The sequence below is a fragment of the Ixodes scapularis genome, unplaced genomic scaffold (assembly GCF_016920785.2).
Source record: "Ixodes scapularis isolate PalLabHiFi unplaced genomic scaffold, ASM1692078v2 PGA_scaffold0__279_contigs__length_252992795, whole genome shotgun sequence".
NCBI lineage: Eukaryota > Metazoa > Arthropoda > Arachnida > Ixodida > Ixodidae > Ixodes > Ixodes scapularis.
Window position 1 is genome coordinate 63,574,294 of NW_024609835.1, and position 17,596 is coordinate 63,591,889.

Consider the following 17,596-nt stretch of genomic DNA (forward strand, 5'->3'; position numbering starts at 1 on the left):
TACAGGTTGAAATGTTTTACTATATTGTCGTCGCCCATACTGGAAGTGACGACAATTCAAGATGGCGGCGCCCCTGTGGAAAATGTCTATAGACCGACACGCGGGCTTGACGTCACGGAGCTGCGGCGGCGCTGCGATCGCGCCGGAGCCGGAGGGTGTGGGCAAAAGCGCGCACGTTTCGATGGGCGTCATAGCATTTCATCATGACGCGAAGCTGTGTTGCCGTTAATTGCGCCAAACTGTACAAGAAAAGCAGCAGAGTGAGTTTCCACAAGTTCCCGGGAGACTCTGAAAGGCACAGAAGGTGGATGATATCCGTGGACCGAAAAGTACGGTCGACTCGTTCGAACGACCGCTTGTGCGGCAAACACTTTCTTGACGGCAAGTGCGGCTTTCATTTCAATCTCCGTCCCGAGGCTTGCTTATGTGCAGGGAAACCGTTGTCTGATCGAGACCACCCGAATTTTGTTCCGACGGTGTTCGCGCACAAAGCACCGGCCAAGCGCTCGTCGGAGGCTCGTTACGCCCGTGCTACCCAGCAGAAGGGGAACGGCGACAGAACGGCAGTGTTGTTTCCAGCCTCACCCGCCGGCGGAAATGAGCCTTCAACTAAGTGTAGTAGATGATAAAAGCAAGTCAGTCACCACTGCAAATTATCACTATTAAGATAAATTCAGTTACGAAATTTTTACAAGCTGAAACAGCAGTTATCATGAGAAAACTCGCACGCACATTGCGAGCGTACCCCATGTTCATCGGCGGTACAGCGTTCGGTGCGCGCTCCATTCACGAAATGTTCCGAGCGAAGTCGAGAGGATAGCGCTGAGGAAACGCCTTTTCGGTTTACGGACGCAATCCACTGCCACCGAGACAGGGGTCATGTTTAAAGCGATGGAGCTCAAAGACATTGCAGCCGCTCTCGCCTTGCTGGATTCCTTGCAAGCTACATATGTCCTCGGACAGTATTCTATGCTTTCTGCTTTCATTCGTGCAGCCTGTGATCCAGCAATGGTGTCCCGATGACCGGGGACTGTTGCAATCGAAGCCTCTGGCTCTAATTAAGTTTGCGAGTTTAAAACAGAAAAGAAAGCGCGAATGAAGTTCGGGCGCAGCAGACACCCAACACCGGCGAAGCCTCCTCATCTGGGAATTTCACTCTTTCTACACAATCAGAAAGAGGGAAAGAGCCGGTAGCCCTTTCCCCTTCTCTCTCTCGCCCTCTTTCAGTAAAACGGACTATAGCTACCTACGGTAGCAGAGTTGCGCATTCAGCATCGGCGAGTGGCCGTAGCGCCTGCTTTCCCGCACGCCTGCATGCTTTGCTCCTCACGTGACGAAATTTGGCGAATAGCGGCGCCGCGCGCGCCGCCACGCGTGGAAAACAGAAGAGGAGGAAAAGGAGGCGGAAAGCAGGAAAACATACGCCGGGGCGCGAGAAACGTCGGCGGAGCGACCGTAAAGGTGGCTTTCTTGCACGCCACCGGATGCTTTGCTCCTCACGTGATCGATCTCGGCGAATAGTGGCGTGGCGGCGCGGGGAAAACAAATGCGGAACTCTGGCTCCCGTAGGGAGCCTATACAGGAATTCTAGGAGGGCAGCAGGGGATGGCACGCGACAGTCAATCACAAGTGAAGGCTTCCCGGTAGACTAAATTTTCGAAAGCGCGAGGATTCGAAAATTTAGTCTGCCGAAAAGCCGTCATTCGTGATTAGCTGTTGTGTTCCCCCCCACCCCTCTGCGCCCCCTGATGTTCTGCGCCACCAGCAGAAAGGGGAGCGTGGCGCGTATTGATTGGATTTCTAATAGGGAAATCGGCCGCCCTTGAATGAAACTTTGGGTTTGAGTTATGACAATAAATAGACGATCTTGGAATCCACTTGAGTGCCCCTTTAATAATCTTTACAAATATAGAGGGTAAGGAAAACGAAGAACGTTTTCTCGCGAGCAAACTACCAGCCATGGCGAACGTCAGGAATTAGAAAAGACAAAAAGATTTGTATGGTGCTGATTAAAAGTAATCAGTTTACTTGTAATCAATTACAATTTAGGAAGGTTTTGTAATCTTTGATTACACACATTAGGAAGCAATTGCAAGAGTAATATGATTCCTTTTCGAAGTACCAACATTACTTGAAGCCGATATATCCTACTGAAAAAAACCGTTTGGCGCCTATATGAAAATAAACGGGTCCATACAGGTAACAGTTTAACCATACCGGTCACCAGTTTGTCAAAGGGGTCGCCCGTATGGCTCAAAGGGGTCCCCCGTATGAGCCATAACGGTCACCTATTTGGACAAACAGGTCACTCCTTTGTCCAACGGGTCGCTCGTCTGGGCAAATGGGTTGCTCGTCTGGGCAAATGGGTCGCTCGTCTGGGCAAATGGGCGACTCGTTTGGGCAAAGTTGTCGCACGTTTGCTCAAACCGGTGACAATGTTGCAAACTGTACCGGTTTAATCAAACGGCTCTCCGGAGCCCCGTTTGATACTGAACGTACAGATCGGCGGCGTGGGCACACCTAGCGTTTCAGCCGTGGCAGCCAATGTTTCCGGAAGGCTGGTTCATCGATTTCAGATCTTCCGCGTAATGCAAGTAATTATATTTATATTTCAATTGCGCTGATGTTCGCTTATGCTGCAACTAAGACTAACTCCTTTTTTTGTTGTTTTTTTACGTAAACGCGCGACGTTGGTGAGCCGATATTTTTGACAGAACTTTAAAACTTTGTCCATCTTTGTTGCCTCAATTTACTTATTCAGATCGAATCTTTCTCGCAGAAGACGCGACCGCGTGAAAGAATGTACGTCTAGACTCCGTTTCACTTTAATTCAAGACGCCGCGAAGGTATCACGCGTACACGCGCCTCCAAGAACATCGAGCATTGCGAGAGCACGCCCGCCGTTGCAGCAGTCAAACTACGAGCTCGCGCTGAGTACTTTCTTCGCTCGGGCGCAAGCCGAGCTTTTGGCCGCCCCGCCGCCATTTCCAAGGTTCAAGCGTGCTAAAATGCGCGCGCGCGTTTTTTTTTTTTTTTTCGACGTTACAAAAACACATTTCACTGGAATGCCTGAGGAGAGGGAGAGGGACTGTCCCTGTGGTCCTCGCCCCCTCCTTCCTTTCTTGTCACCCGTCACATGACTCGCAGCCACGCGCGAGCTACACGCTGATAAGCATCGAGATCCGGAAGGGTGCGTATAGCAGCCGCTTTTTTCTTTGTCTGCTTGTTGTCAGTTCCAGCTCCAACTTCGCGCGTCCACCTGCTTCGATCTGTCGCCTAACCCTGCGGTCTTATTAGGATGTCTCTCGACAACGTATTGGATGTGCACCAAAGCTATCAGTGTTCGAAAAGTCCTACGTCTATATCGGTAAAAAGCGATTCTTCAAAAAAGTCAGGAATTCTTGCGGTTTGGTTGGGTTCGGCAACTGACAGCTTGTGCGCCACATCGTGTTGAAACTTCCAAGAAGCCGTTCCCTCTCATTCGTGTTTGTGTGGTTGTCCTGCTTTGACCGTGTCGACAAATATCACGGATTACATCTTTCAAGTCCGCTATTTTTATGGTAAGTGCACTGCAACCTACTTCTTGGCAACGATTGACCGTACTTCTACTCGTACTCTTCCAGATTATCTATATAATTACGCAGCCACTATTCTCGCGGCAGCCGGGCGAATAATTTCCCGAAAGTCTACCTTCATAGTCTAGAATTACCTCGGTTCTTGTTTGGTTTGCTATCTTCTCAGTTGTATAAAAGCTTAGAGTGCCTCTCACATTTCACAGATCGCTTGCACGTTTGTACTTGTCTACAGAAGACGTAATAAACTTTGAGGAGAATTGAAGACAATCTTTTGTGTCTGTTTTCCTGTCCATTTGCAAGCACCTACGTGAGCACATTCGTTCTACGTGTTTCCTCCATGTTATAAATGGGTTTATGAGTTTCGGAACGTCTTAAATAAGGGTGAAGATAACCAACCTACCAGACGATCCCCGTTTAGGGCTACCGCATAATTTCCCAATTCAAATGGCACGTTCAAACGTGTGGTCACGTGCAAGGTCGAACGGGCACCTGTATCAACCCCGCAAGGCGCACCTGTGAAAGCAGGTGTTTGGAGGGTGGCGCCTCCACGGACCGCGAGCCATGCGGGTTCGCCCGCCCACGTCTGGCTGTGCGTGGCTTTCCCGTGTCTGGGGAAAAGGGCATCCTGGTGGTTGAGCCGAGCCCGGGGTAGGTTTGGACCCTTCGGGACCCCCCGGGTGAGGCAATACACCACTTCGGCCCCTGCTTCTCATAGACGGGAGTCCTGGTAAGGCCCGGCCAGGATGATTCAGTCCAGTCGCCACTTCCACTATCCCCTCTCTACTTTCACCCTTGTCTTCTCCTCCTTTTCACTCTTCTCATTTCTCTTCTTTCTTTTTCAAATTCTCAGGCGGCAAGGGCTAACCTTGGGGGGCGACAGACCCCTTGTCCAGAACCACACTTGGGTATAGTTCCTGGGCAGTGCTAATAGCATAACGTTTCCAGCACAGCCCTTTTTGTTATGGTGCGTTATCTATTCCCTTGTTGGGCTCCGTGGTGGGCGGCACACCACAGGTTCCGAACAAACTTCGCCTCTTATGGCAACCCCCCAAACCAAAACCCCCAGTTCTGGACGTGCCGCTAAGAGGCATCGTCCCGAACGAACAGTCATAGTAAAAGACAAAGAAGATGAAACATTTTTCAGATTCATGGTGATCCACTCCGAGGTCCCTGACAAACCTCTCTCTAAGATGTCACCGTTTCTTGTAGCGAAGGTTCTTTACAGTCAGATTGGTCCTGATTACAAGGCAAAGAAACTGCATTCTGGTGATCTTCTTGTAGAAGTTGCCAAAAAGTCCCAGAGGATTACGCTTCTAAAATTGACATCCCTAGGTGACATACAGGTAAGTGTGAGCACACATAGAACCCTTAATACCATTCGAGGGGTGATTTTAGGAGATGATCTTCTTTCCAGTAGTAAAGATGAGATCTTGGAAGGCCTGCGGGCATCTAGAGTAGTGGCGGTCAAACGCATTATGACGAGGCGTGACGGTGCAGAGGTGAGAACTAAACACCTTATCCTGACGTTTGAACGTCACACGCTTCTTGCACTCGTCAAAGCTGGCTACTTGAATTGTCGTGTCAGACCGTACGTCCCGAACCCACAGCGATGCTTCCGTTGCCAGCGTTTTGGTCACGGGTCGCGCAGCTGTCGGGGGAGGGAGACGTGTGCAAAGTGTGGGAGCCGCGACCATGTGGCCGACGTCTTTGAAGATTCAGTTGCCTGCGCGTACTGTAAGGGTCCTCACCCTGCTTACTCTCGGTCCTGCCCGCTGTGGCGACAAGAAAAGGAGATCCTTACCTTACGAGCCAAAGAGAACTTATCGTACTCTGAAGCAAGACAAAGGTTTTCCTTCATTTCCAAAGGTACCTACTCCGACGCGGTGCGCAGGGGCCCTGCAACACGTACGGAGTCCAGGGCTACTCAGTTCTCTCTTGAGGACTTGACAAGCCCTTCTCAGGCCCCGAAACAACCTGCGGGGAAGCAGGGTGCCCCAGGTAACGCTGGGAGCACACAGACTCTCCAGTCGATTCAGGCACGACCTCCGGCTGACCGGCAGCCTCGTGCCAGTGGCTCTTCTCAAGATGGAGAGCGAGCCCGTCGTTCCAATCCCTCGGAGGCGGCCCGCCTTGTTACGGAGCAACAGGGCCCACCTGCTGCTCCATCAATGTCAAAAGACGTTGAAAGCGTGAATATATGAGGGTCTCGGCCTTGTACGTCGAAGACTTCTTCGACGGGGTCTAGCCGTGGCCGGAAGCTCGTGGTCCAGGTCTCCGACCACGTCGGAACTGCAAACTTGCGTCCAAGGTTTAGGATGCAGTGGGAGCTGTTGACATTGCCGACTCTTCAGCTCCTTCCTCGGATCAGGAGGACATGGAATGGCAAACTGCTAAATCAAAACAAAAAGGAAGAAAGCCGGTGGTTCCTCCTTAGTGTGTAGCACAAGTAGAATTGCTTTAATTCATTTATGAAATCTTTATTCCCTTAAAATGGGCTCTGTAATTCTTCAGTGGAACTGCCGTGGCTTATTCACTAACCTTACAGATGTTGAGTTCCTTTTAGAAGAGTATAAGGCATCTGCCTTATGCTTGCAGGAAACACACTTGAATATGATCTCACACTAAGTTTCTGAGACGCTACAGTGTGTTTCGTAAAGACCGCCCTAGCACGTCCATTTCTTGTGGCGGTGTTGCGGTGGTGCTTCCAAAACATATTCCATGTTCAGAGGTTCCGCTTCAGACGCCACTCGAAGCTATCGCTGTTCGTCTCTTGTTGCATAAAGCCATAACTGTATGTTCAGTGTATTTTCCACCTTCTCTTTCTCTGAAGCGACAAGATCTCGACTCTCTTTTAAGCCAGCTCCCAGAGCCCATTCTTTTACTCGGTGATTTTAACGCACATAGTTCCCTCTGGGGAAGTGATCATACAGATACACGTGGAAAGATAGTCGAATCCATATTATTTTCACAGTCATTATGCATTTTTAATGCTGGCCGTCCTACATATTTTAGTCCTTCATCCTTGTCATCTACATGCATCGATCTTTCTATTGGCAGTGCAAATCTGCTACCCGATTTTTCATGGACTGTTGATCAGAATCCCCATGGAAGTGACCACTTCCCCATTATTTTAAAATGTTACGACACTCCGCAGTCTTCATCTACGCGCCATCCACGCTGGAAGTTTGAAAAAGCAGACTGGAGCCTTTTTACGCAGTCATCACTCCTGGCCTGTTCTCGCCTCGATCAGCTTTCGATTGATGAGCTCAGCCATCTTTTAACATCCCATATTCTCACTGCAGCGTCACTCTCAATCCCTCGGTCATCTGGACAGCTCCCTAGACGACCGAAGCCATGGTGGAATGAAGACTGTAAAGAGAGTCGCAAACAGCAAAACAAAGCTTGGAGTGTTCCAAGACGTTATCCAACTCGGGATAACCTGATATCTTTCCGAAAAATGAAAGCTCGTGCTAGGTACATTCGTCAGAAAGCGAAACGCGAGATCTGGCAAAAATATGCGTCCTCTATCAATAGTTGTACTTCTTCCAAGGAAGTATGGGACAGGATTCATAAAGTAAATGGCTCGTATCATGCTTTCACTATTCCACTTCTTTCCAGAAATGGAAAATGCCCAAGCAATCTTGAAGAACAGGGCAACATCCTTGGCGAGCATTTTGAATTCATTTCCAGCTCGCAGCATTACTCGCCTGCTTTTCTGCAACATAAAAGGATAGCTGAAAGTATGGTACTGAAAACATCCGGTGGTGAACGCGAAGCTTATAATGCCCCCTTTACTTTACACGAACTGAACATAGTGCTCCAAAACTCTAAGTCATCGGCTCCTGGTCCAGATGGTATTCATTATTATATGCTTCAACATCTCCATCCTTCCACACTTGATATTGTTTTATACCTTTTTAATCGTATTTGGTTTGAGGGCTACTTTCCATTGGACTGGAGAATGGCAACAATCATACCCATACTCAAGCCCGGTAAAGATCCATCCTGTGCGGCTAGTTATAGGCCTACCGCTTTGACTAGCTGCTTTGGAAAGACTCTTGAACGAATAATTAATAGAAGATTGATGTATTTCCTTGAGCTAAATAGACATCTAGATGTGAACCAATGCGGCTATCGTTCGTCTCGGTCCACTCTTGACCATTTAGTGCGGCTGGAGACAGTCGTGCGTGAGGCCTTCGTTCATCGACAACATTGCCTATCTGTAATTTTTGACCTCGAAAAAGCCTACGATACAGACTGGCGTTTTGGTACACTGAGGGACTTGTATGATATGGGTGTCCATGGTCGAATGCTTCGTACCATTGAGAGCAACCTCAGCAGGCGCACCTTTCGTGTTCAGATAGGAACAGCTTTATCTAAAGTGTTTGTCCAGGAAAATGGCGTTCCTCAGGGAGGCGTTCTTAGTGTCACTTTGTTTATTGTCAAAATGAACTCCCTTGCATTGGCTATCCCCCCATCGGTGCAGTATTCACTCTATGTAGACGACCTTCAGATCTTTGTGTTGTCTTGCAATCTGTCACTGTGTGAGCGACGAATTCAGTTAACTATCAATAAGCTATCAACCTGGGCCAATCAAAATGGGTTTAAGTTTTCCTCAGATAAAACAGTTTGTGTGTGCTTTTCTCGGAAACGCGGACTACTTCCAGAACCTGTTCTTGCAATAAACCATTGCACAGTTTCTGTGAAGCCTGAGCACAAGTTTCTAGGTCTTACATTTGACAGCAAACTAACCTTTGGTGCCAGTATTAAGCATCTAAGATTAAAAGCTCACAAATCACTTAATATTCTTAAAGTCCTGTCCCACCGATCCTGGGGCTCTGACCGGACGTGCCTTTTGAGGATATATCGCTCGATAGTGCAATCACGACTGGACTATGGCAGTATTGTTTACTGTTCCGCTAGGCCTTCCATTCTAAAAATGCTCGACCCTATTCATCATCTTGGGTTGCGATTGGCGACGGGTGCCTTTCGCACGTCTCCTGTGCCAAGTCTGTATGCAGAGGCCAACGAGCTGTCTCTTGAGAGGAGAAGATTTTCACTGGGCTTTATGTATACCCGTAGAGTTCCATCTCTGATCACGCTGCGCGAATGGCTGTGGAAGACATGCACTCTGAAAGGGTGTTTCAAAACAAAGCCACAATTGTGCCTCCCTTCTCTTTGAGATTGAAAAGTGCCAGTGAGAACATGCGACTCGATTGGAGGCCCCCGGTAGTGCAGTCTACTGTTGCGGGAGCACCTTGGGAGCACCCTGTCATTAAGTGTGACCTTTCACTCACTCGATACAAGAAAGCTGATACTCCTAATGGTGTGTTTCTTCAGAAATTCTTAGCACTGCAAAGTCAATATTCCGAATATGTAAGCTTCTACACAAATGGTACAAAGACGGAATCTGCTGCTGGGTGTTCCATGATTGGCCCAACCGTTCAACTTGTTAGGCGAATCAACTCCTCTGCTTCTATTTTTACAGCAGAGCTCTATGGTCTGCTTCTTACCATAGGTTTCATACTTTATAAAAAGCTCCCTCGCTCCACCGTATACACCGACTCCCTCAGTGCATTGCATGCACTGTCTTCACTAACACCCCTCAAGCACATCCTGCTCCTTGAACTGCGAAATAAGGTTGTTGCCGCCTCAAGACAGGGATACGAAATTGTATTTTGCTGGATTCCCAGCCACGTGGGCATTCCGGCCAATGAGGCACCAGATCGTGCAGCAAGTAATTGTGTAAAGCGAACAGTTGACCTCCACAGCATTCCTTATGCAGACTACAAAGGCATTCTCAGGCGTCACGTTAAGTGCAAATGGCAGGCTGAATGGGACCAAGAAATCGGCAACAAGTTGCACATGATCAAACCTCTTTTGAGCGAATGGCAGAGTGCACGCCACCAGGAACGCTTTTTTGAGGTTGTTTGAGGCTCAGGATTGGTTAGACTCATCTGACTCATGGCTACCTCCTTCGTGGGGAAGATGCCCCCCCTTGTGAGCAGTGTGACAATGCCTTAAGCATTCTTCATATTCTTGTTGAACGTCCTGCTTATCATGAAGAACGGCTTTTGTATTTTTCGCAGCTGTATCAAGAACAAGTCCCACTACACCCAGCTTTGCTCTTAAGTGATGATTCTCTTGTGACACATACTAATGTTTTCAAATTTTAAGATAGTATCAGCCTTCTACACCGATTGTAGCTTTCTTAACCTACAGATCATGCCCATCACCCTTTTACCTTTTGGTACCCCATTACCATCTTTTATCTAATCACTTGCTACTAAAGCCTCTTTTTTCTCTCCAAACCTTTTCCAGCAATAGTCTCGTTTTTGGCGCTCTATGGCCTTAGTAGCTTTTGCGCCATAAACACCAAATCAACCAAATCAACCAACATGTATCAAACGGGCACCCGTACCGAACGGGCACCTGTATCAAATGGGTACCGTTTCGAGCGGGTAGCGTTTCAAACGGCTACCCGTATCCCGTAATCACGTTTGATCCAAACGGGTCGACAAGTTGGCACCCGTTTGATTTACCAGTTTGCCACCCGTTTGAATTATTAATGGTTTTTTTCAGTAGGTTTCTACCTTCTGCTTTGGCGCTCTTTGTTTCTAAAAGTTTCCAGCCAAAGAAACCTCAAACCAAGTCTTCAGCAGAAGACTGCTTGTTTCTCCCTTCTGCAATGGCCCTCTTTGTTTCTAAAAGTTTCCAGCCAAAGAAACCTCAAACCAAGTCTTCGCAGAAGGGTAGTCTTCTAAAATTGGCGGTTTTAAAAGATCTGTAGTTTCTAGTTCAGTGATTCTAATATATTAATGAAAAGTACGATAGACCTGTTTTCAAACCGGGAGAAAAATATGTCGTTTGGAAGATCTGATGTAATCGGAGAAGCAACAATTACTTTTTAGAGTCGCGGTAAATTCCTTTTTTTCTTTAGTAATCAAGCAATTTATTTGAATACATTTCAACCAAGAGTTGCTGTGATCCTTGTAGATTAATTTTTCAGAGTGTCGTGTAGAAGACTGAAAAAAACAGCCTAATTGATGGAAGTAAACATATGGCTCCAGTTAGAAACTTGCTGGGCGCCTTTGAAGATCCCTAAATCGAACAAGTTTAGTAAGACTCAAATCACGTGGCGATAAAGTTCCTCCTCGTGCAGCAGGGGGAAAGCTGGCGACGAGAAAGCACGGTTCAGAAAACCACCTGCTTTTTCGTATCCCCAGCCTTCAGCCTGCTGCACGAATAAGTACTTTTAACGTGCTTCGAATCTTCCTAAAATAGATTGATTTAGGAATCTTCCATATCGCCCAGAAAGTTTCTAATTTAACCTAAGTTTGGTTTCAATCATGAAGACGTAGATCATTTTAGGTAATTATTTTGCTATTTCGTGCGCGTTTTTCTTCTTCAAATCCTGAGGTTTGCCGTGGTTGGAAGCTTGTTCCCAAAAGGGTTTCTTTTTTCTTTTCTTTTTCTGAATCACACAATTTATAGGATTTTCTGTTAGTTATTCTCAGAGACACCCGGCATAAGGCCGCGGAATAGTCGCCGACCCCGTGATTCCTCCTTCGAGCGTGATTCATTACGCCAGTATACTCCTTTTTTGTGTATGTGAGAACTGCGCGTTAATTGTTCTTGTTAGAAACAATTCTATATCTAGGTGTTCACCAGCATCGTAAAAGTATTATAGTAACGCTTTTAGTGTGTTATGCCTGGAACACCTAGGATAAACCATTAAAGCAAAAACGTATTGCTGATCTGGGTTTTATAACTCAGGATTAAGGTAACGATTTATAGAAAATGACGGGACATTTTTTTGTCTATTTATTTGAAATATTTACTACAAACCCATTTTCAAGTTGAACTACAAACTAGATGGCGGGTGCAGGTTGCCATTGACACTTCTAGTTGCTGAGGACTGTCTGTGTTTTCCCTTGTGTTTTAACATCGAGCCCGATTGACATAATTGTAGCGTTTAATTCACTTTTAAACAGGTAAATTTTCTTATAATTTGCCACGGCCGATAATAATAAGGATAGTCCCTTATTAATAACAGAATTTATTAAATAAAGTGACTACAATTAAGGCTGTTGTTTGTTGATAACTTCAAGTTAAATAATGTATATGCTAATAAAACCCTCTAGACCTGGCAGAGTACTCGGCATCCTTTTGCACCGAAGAAAGAATCATAAACACATGTTTCATATCTAATCTTCGACGATGTTTCATAGACATGGCTGCGATTTTTCAACACGTTATGGTCGCATCGCCGTCCATGTGCGACGCTGTTGGCAGCGGTTTTTTATGGAGCGGAAAACAAGACTAAATTTCTTGTGAGATTTAGCTCACAGATTCCCACACATGGTGCATAGGTAAGCTCACCAGGTAGCGTTTCGGACAAACCGTAAAGCGTTTTGGCAACGAGGTGCCCGGATGAGGAAAATCGGGAAGTCGCCAAAAAGGTGTGCATGAGTTTGGGAAATATTGTATATGAAACTATTTAGATCATTTCAAATTTTGTCAGATCCGTGTCTGCCCACATTGCTGCTATTTCAAATTGTTCAACTCGATGTTATTTTGAAAAAAAAAAAACTTTTTTTGGAACATGTACGCTTTAGAATGACTTTACTTCTTTTTTTTTTAATATACACTTTTTACTCTTTGCTGGTGAGCTACTAGCGGCTAAGAAATCGCGTGACACAATATCGCGCAACCCTGTTAGTGTATGAAAATATACCGTGCGTGTCGTCATACCTTGTATTTTTTCATTGCATCAACCATTTTCTCATTATTCATAGATTTCGATAAAAGGACAGTTTTCGCTCCAGAGGTGATGTCTTGCAGGTAAAACCGGTACGCAATTGTTGATGATATAGGTAGGCAGGAAGCAACAACTTCGTGGTCGCTGGACACTTCATTAGACCTTGACATTTTGAAAGAGAAAACAAGAACACACACACACACAAAACGACGGTTTAAAAACTGATTCCGTTAAAACACTATTGATACAACACCAATACGTCCAAGTTTACACGCGATCTATTTAACAATGTTTTCTCTACTATGCGCCCCTACTCGACCCTTAATTGACGTCACGACACCTGGGTGGCGCTGCTATCGGCACTGGGCATTATTACAGTTGAGAGAGCTAGTAAATACAAGTATCTAGGAGTATGGATATGTAATGGTGCAGAATATCTCAGTGAGCATGAAAAGTATATAATAGGTAAGGGCAACAGAAATGCAGCTGTAATGAAAAATAGAGCACTTTGGAATTACAACAGGTATGAGGTGGTAAGAGAGATTTGGAAAGGGGGTCACGGTGCCTGGGCTTGACTTTTGGAAACGCAGTGCTAATTATGAAATCCGAAGTGCATGCGAGACTAGAAATAAAACAGCGCGGAGTAGGTAGACTGGCTTTGGGGGCACATTGCAAAACGCCAAACCAGGGAGTACAAGAAGACATGGGATGGCGTCATTTGAATGCAGGGAAGCGGTGAGCAAGATAGAATTTGAGGATAGGTTGACGCAAATGGATGGGGAGCAATGGGCACGAAAGGTTTTCAGCTATTTATACATGAGGAGTGTAGACACAAAGTGGAGACAGCGCACTAGGAAATTAAGAGGGAAGTTTTTGGGCTACAGCGAAGATACGGAAGAGCAAGTCTCAGTTAAGAAGAAAGTTAAGGCCACAGAAAGAGATCGGTGGCTAGAGGGAATGCAGACAAAGACGGCTCTGGAAAGCTATAGATTAAACAAAACAGTTATTGCTAAAGAAAGCGTTTATGACAATTCTAGGGGAAGCTAATTGTTGTTTGAGGCGAGGACGGGTGTTCTGCGAACCAGAACATACAGAGTGAAGTACCAGGAAATGGATACAGTGTGCACTGCTTGTGAAGAGGAGGACGAGACGGCTGAGCACCTGATACTGTACTGTAAAGGGCTTCACCCTATGCCTACCGAAGACAACACAGATTTAATAAAGCCATTGGGTTTTAGAGACAGCGAAGGGAGAGTGGATTTCAAGACTGTAGAAATTACCAAGCAAAGATTAAATGAATGGTGACAGAAATCGAGAGAAAACTAGGTATTTTCTTATTCACTGATGGCAAGGGGGTTTCATAGCCTCACTTTCTTTGCACTGCGGAGTGAATATATATTTAACATTTAAATATTCTAAGCTTAAATGGTAAAACAAAATGGCTAGGTGGCGTAAGCTACCACCCGATCCAAAGGGCTCAGCCGTATTCATCCATCCCTCCATCCATCCATCCGGCATGCGCGGTCGATGCATCTCACGCGAATCTGGCTTCTGGGCACGCGCAATGCCCCCAGTTGGCGTGAGCAGACGCGAGTTTCTTTGTTCTTGGGTGTATATTGTTTGTTGCGAACTGAGTATTGTGCAGTGTGTTATGGTTCAAACATATGGTTCAAATTAGAGACTTGCTGAGCGTCAGCGAAAACCCCTAAATAAGTTAATTTTAGGACGACACGAAGCACATGAGAATCTGGAGTGCGCGCTAAAGTTACCACTTGTGCAGGACGCGCAAGGCCGGCGAAGGGAAAACGCGGACGATAAGAGTATCATCCGTGTTTGCGCATCACCGGCCTTGCGCCTGCTTCAAGAGCGGTTACTTTAGAGCAGCCCCGCGCCTCCACGAAGCCGTTTGTAAGTTGACAGATTTAGAGGATCTTGATGACGCTCATAACGTCCCTAACTAGAATAAAATGTTTATTTCTAATAATTAAAAATTAATTAGGTTATATCGGAGAATAGAATACTAATTAGTTTGTTTCTTAATTTGCGACGTCCGCAATGGCTGGCAGTTTGTTCGAGAAAATACTTTGTTATGTTTTGAACCAGCCTGGTTTTCATAATCTTTTCAAAGTATTCGAAAATATTTTAAACGGGCGCTGACACGTCCAAATAATTGTTTTACAGCGGAGGTGTTAAGGGCTAACTTCCCCAGGATCGTGCCCGGCATCAAACAAATGTCGACACAAAACTCTGGACAGCTACCGCCATCTATGAGTTACGGCGGCAACCATACAGCCGGTTTGCCGGCCTCGCTCATTGATAGCGGCAACCTTTTCAGCATTTCCACTCAGGTTTTCACCAGAGTGGAAAGGCTGAATTTCTCTAGGCAGCGTCCTAGATGTCGTCCTCAAGGTCGTCTTAGAAATTGTCCTTGAGGTCGTCCTAGACGTCATCATTGAGGTCGTCCTTGATGTTGTCCTCGAGGTCGTCCTAGGAGTCATCCTTGAGGTTGTAGTAGAGGTCATCATGAAGTCGTCCTTAAGTTCGTCCTAACCGTCGTCCTTGAGGTCGTCCTAAACATCGTCCTAGACGTCGTCCCTGAGGTTGTCCTAAACGTCGTCCCTGAGGTCGTCCTTGAAGTTTACCTTGAGGTCGTCCTAGACGTCGTCCTCTATTCGTCGTCCCTGAGGTCGTAAAAGAAGTCGTCCTTTAAGCCTCACAAAGAAGTCGTCCTTGAGGTCGTCCCACCATAGTACAGCTTCGCTGGTCTTCCTTCTTCACCAGAGTGGAAAGGTTGAAAGTTTTTTTTCTTCTGATTATTATTATCCTAAACGATTGACAACGATGCCTGGACATTACCCTCAAAATTCGAAACTTGGAATGTCAACATTTTTGAAGTAAAAAAAAGATCCAAATGCCGAATTTGAAGTTCCCGCGTGATCCGCGCCAGGGCGGTGACGTCAAATTTTGAGCCATCCTGCGAATCGAGTTTCTATCGCGCCTCCGCTCCGAGCTGACGTCGCCGCCGCGACCCGAAGTGTCGTGTTCGCCGACGTCGCGCGAACAACCGGTTTCCTCCGTCGGTGCTGTGCCGCCTATCGCTGAGAGCAGGCGACGCTTGACTTCCGTGTTGGAAGTTCTTTTAGGGCCCTTTCAGCGATCTGAAATTCTTTGATACGGTGTGAGGTCGAAGAGAACACGCTGTGGACTTTTGTGAGCGACGTGAGAGGCCACGTCTCGCCAGTCCTGCACTGAAGGCTGCCCCGGCAGTGTCACAATCAAAACTACGATACACAAACACCAAACCCAGTTGTTTTGATTGTTTGACGATTTCCTTTTCGAAGTCTAAGAGGTCGTCGGACACCTAAAAAAAGACTACTTCGTCCGATTCCCCGACTTACCGATCATCCTCTGCTACATGCGTCGAGCGCCGCCATGTTAGCCGAGGGAAGATAAACATCGACGTGGCAACATCACACCGGTTTCCGATTTTAGGTATTTCAAAAAGGAGGGATGTAGTGCGTTCGCAATTGCGTCAAAAAACATGTTATACTAATGCCGTTATTAAATGTACAAAAATGTCGCCTACGAAGCTTCTAAATTTCATGATATTTGACACCACAACTCAAAAGAAGCGAGGAGGTGAGGAGCGGGAGACAATAACGCCAAAAACAAAAATGCGCACGCGCTTAAGGATTTTTTTTTTTTCGTTGCGTTGCGGCTTTTTTTGGCGTGTCTTTTGATTAAAACTTGCATCGGTTTAGAAAATAAAAAAATACGAGCTCTGGAGTTATAGTGGCCCTTTAAAAAAAATGGTCTGTCAATTACAGTACGCCTCCGCGCGCGTATACATAAGTTCTAGAACTCACCCGGGCCGATGTAAATGGGCCACGATGCTGTAGTGCGTGTGTTCAACAGCCTTCGGGCTACCCGTTGTTCCCGATGTGTACAACAGTACGATGACTTCCTTCTTGACGTCGGCCACAGGAAATTCCTGGAAGGTGTCTTCGTTCATTTCCTTGAAGTCGGGCACGGAAACAAAACCAGGGGCGGTTCCTACGCAGAAGTAACCCTGAAAGCGTTGAACACGCGCGATTAATCGCCACATGTCAAGCGGACCAGTTGTTTTTAAATAGTTGTTTGTTGTCAAACTCTTTGGAGTCACGTGTAGACCGCTAGGCTCATCTGTGGAACGCTGAAACTCGTGGCCAGCACGAGCCGATCGCTGAATGCAGTATACGTGTCTTTGCCCGGATTTCTTCAAGTGACGCGAAATTTCAGCACCAAATATTGTTAGCGATGCGCGCGACCAAAAGCGCGCTGTGGTCGGCTTCCCACGCCAAACCAGCGGCAAAAAAAAGCATGTTAGCACTTGGCACTCCTGGTGTCGGTTTAAGAACGCGACGGCTCCTAACTTCTACTGTACTTCCGCATCGTCGAAAGTGGCGTCGCAACTGATGATAAATAATCAAGGTCATTTCTCGAGGTGTCACGGCGAGGTAAATTCACGGTCATGACGTCACGGATGGAAGCCATAAGAGGGTGCCACCAAAACATCTTGGCGCTAATCCTTCGTTTCACAGTTGCACCCACTGATATCTATGACAATTGCAGGATTGCGCTTCCCCGCTTCAAGGCCACTGCACGATTGCGGTCACTGGTCGGCCATCTTACGACATCCGCTGAAGCGTTGTCAAGGCGGTGGTCACGTGACTTTTGCCTTTGTTGTTTCGTGACCTACAGATGGTAACCATGGCGACTGTCTAGGCTTGACTGCGCTAGAGCGAATGTTCTAAGATGTCCGACGGTTGCCGCCTTCGCGGAGCGGGGAAGCACGATCCAGCAATTGTCATAGATATCAGTGGTTTCGCCGTAAAGCCGGGATCACAGTGCTCACACATCAATCAAAAGACAGTCTGCAAACTTGAGTAACCGCAATATCCGTGGTTCGACTGTCGCGTGCCATGTTTTTCACTTGAACTCGGACATGCGGCGTACGAAGCACAAATCTCGCGGTTACTCGCGTTCGAATCTATTTGCAAACAATCGTATTTACACCGTATAAGCAGTGTGACCCCGGCTTAACCTGGCAAAGAGCAAACGCTGTGGCCCTCTCGAGCCAATCAGAGAGACGGAGGTGAAGCACGTGACAGCCCCTACTAAGAGACTGAGGTATACAGGGGCGAGAGTCACGCCACTTACGTACTCCTTAGAGATTACCTGCCGCTCAAAATTCGTACAAAGAGGTTTTCCTCTCTCCGTT

At 46.7% G+C, this 17,596-nt stretch overlaps 1 protein-coding gene across 1 annotated transcript in view; it reads right to left on the reverse strand.

Annotated features, from left to right (window-relative positions):
* Window positions 1-17,596, reverse strand: part of LOC115319878 (4-coumarate--CoA ligase 1-like) — a 58,704-nt gene that overhangs the window by 11,225 nt on the left and 29,883 nt on the right. Inside the window, exons 4-5 of the mRNA XM_040205439.3 lie at window positions 16,203-16,405; window positions 12,330-12,498 (exon numbers count right to left, since the gene is read on the reverse strand). Of these exons, the coding sequence (XP_040061373.1) occupies window positions 12,330-12,498; window positions 16,203-16,405 (372 nt within the window). The remainder of the gene's footprint in view (window positions 1-12,329; window positions 12,499-16,202; window positions 16,406-17,596) is intronic.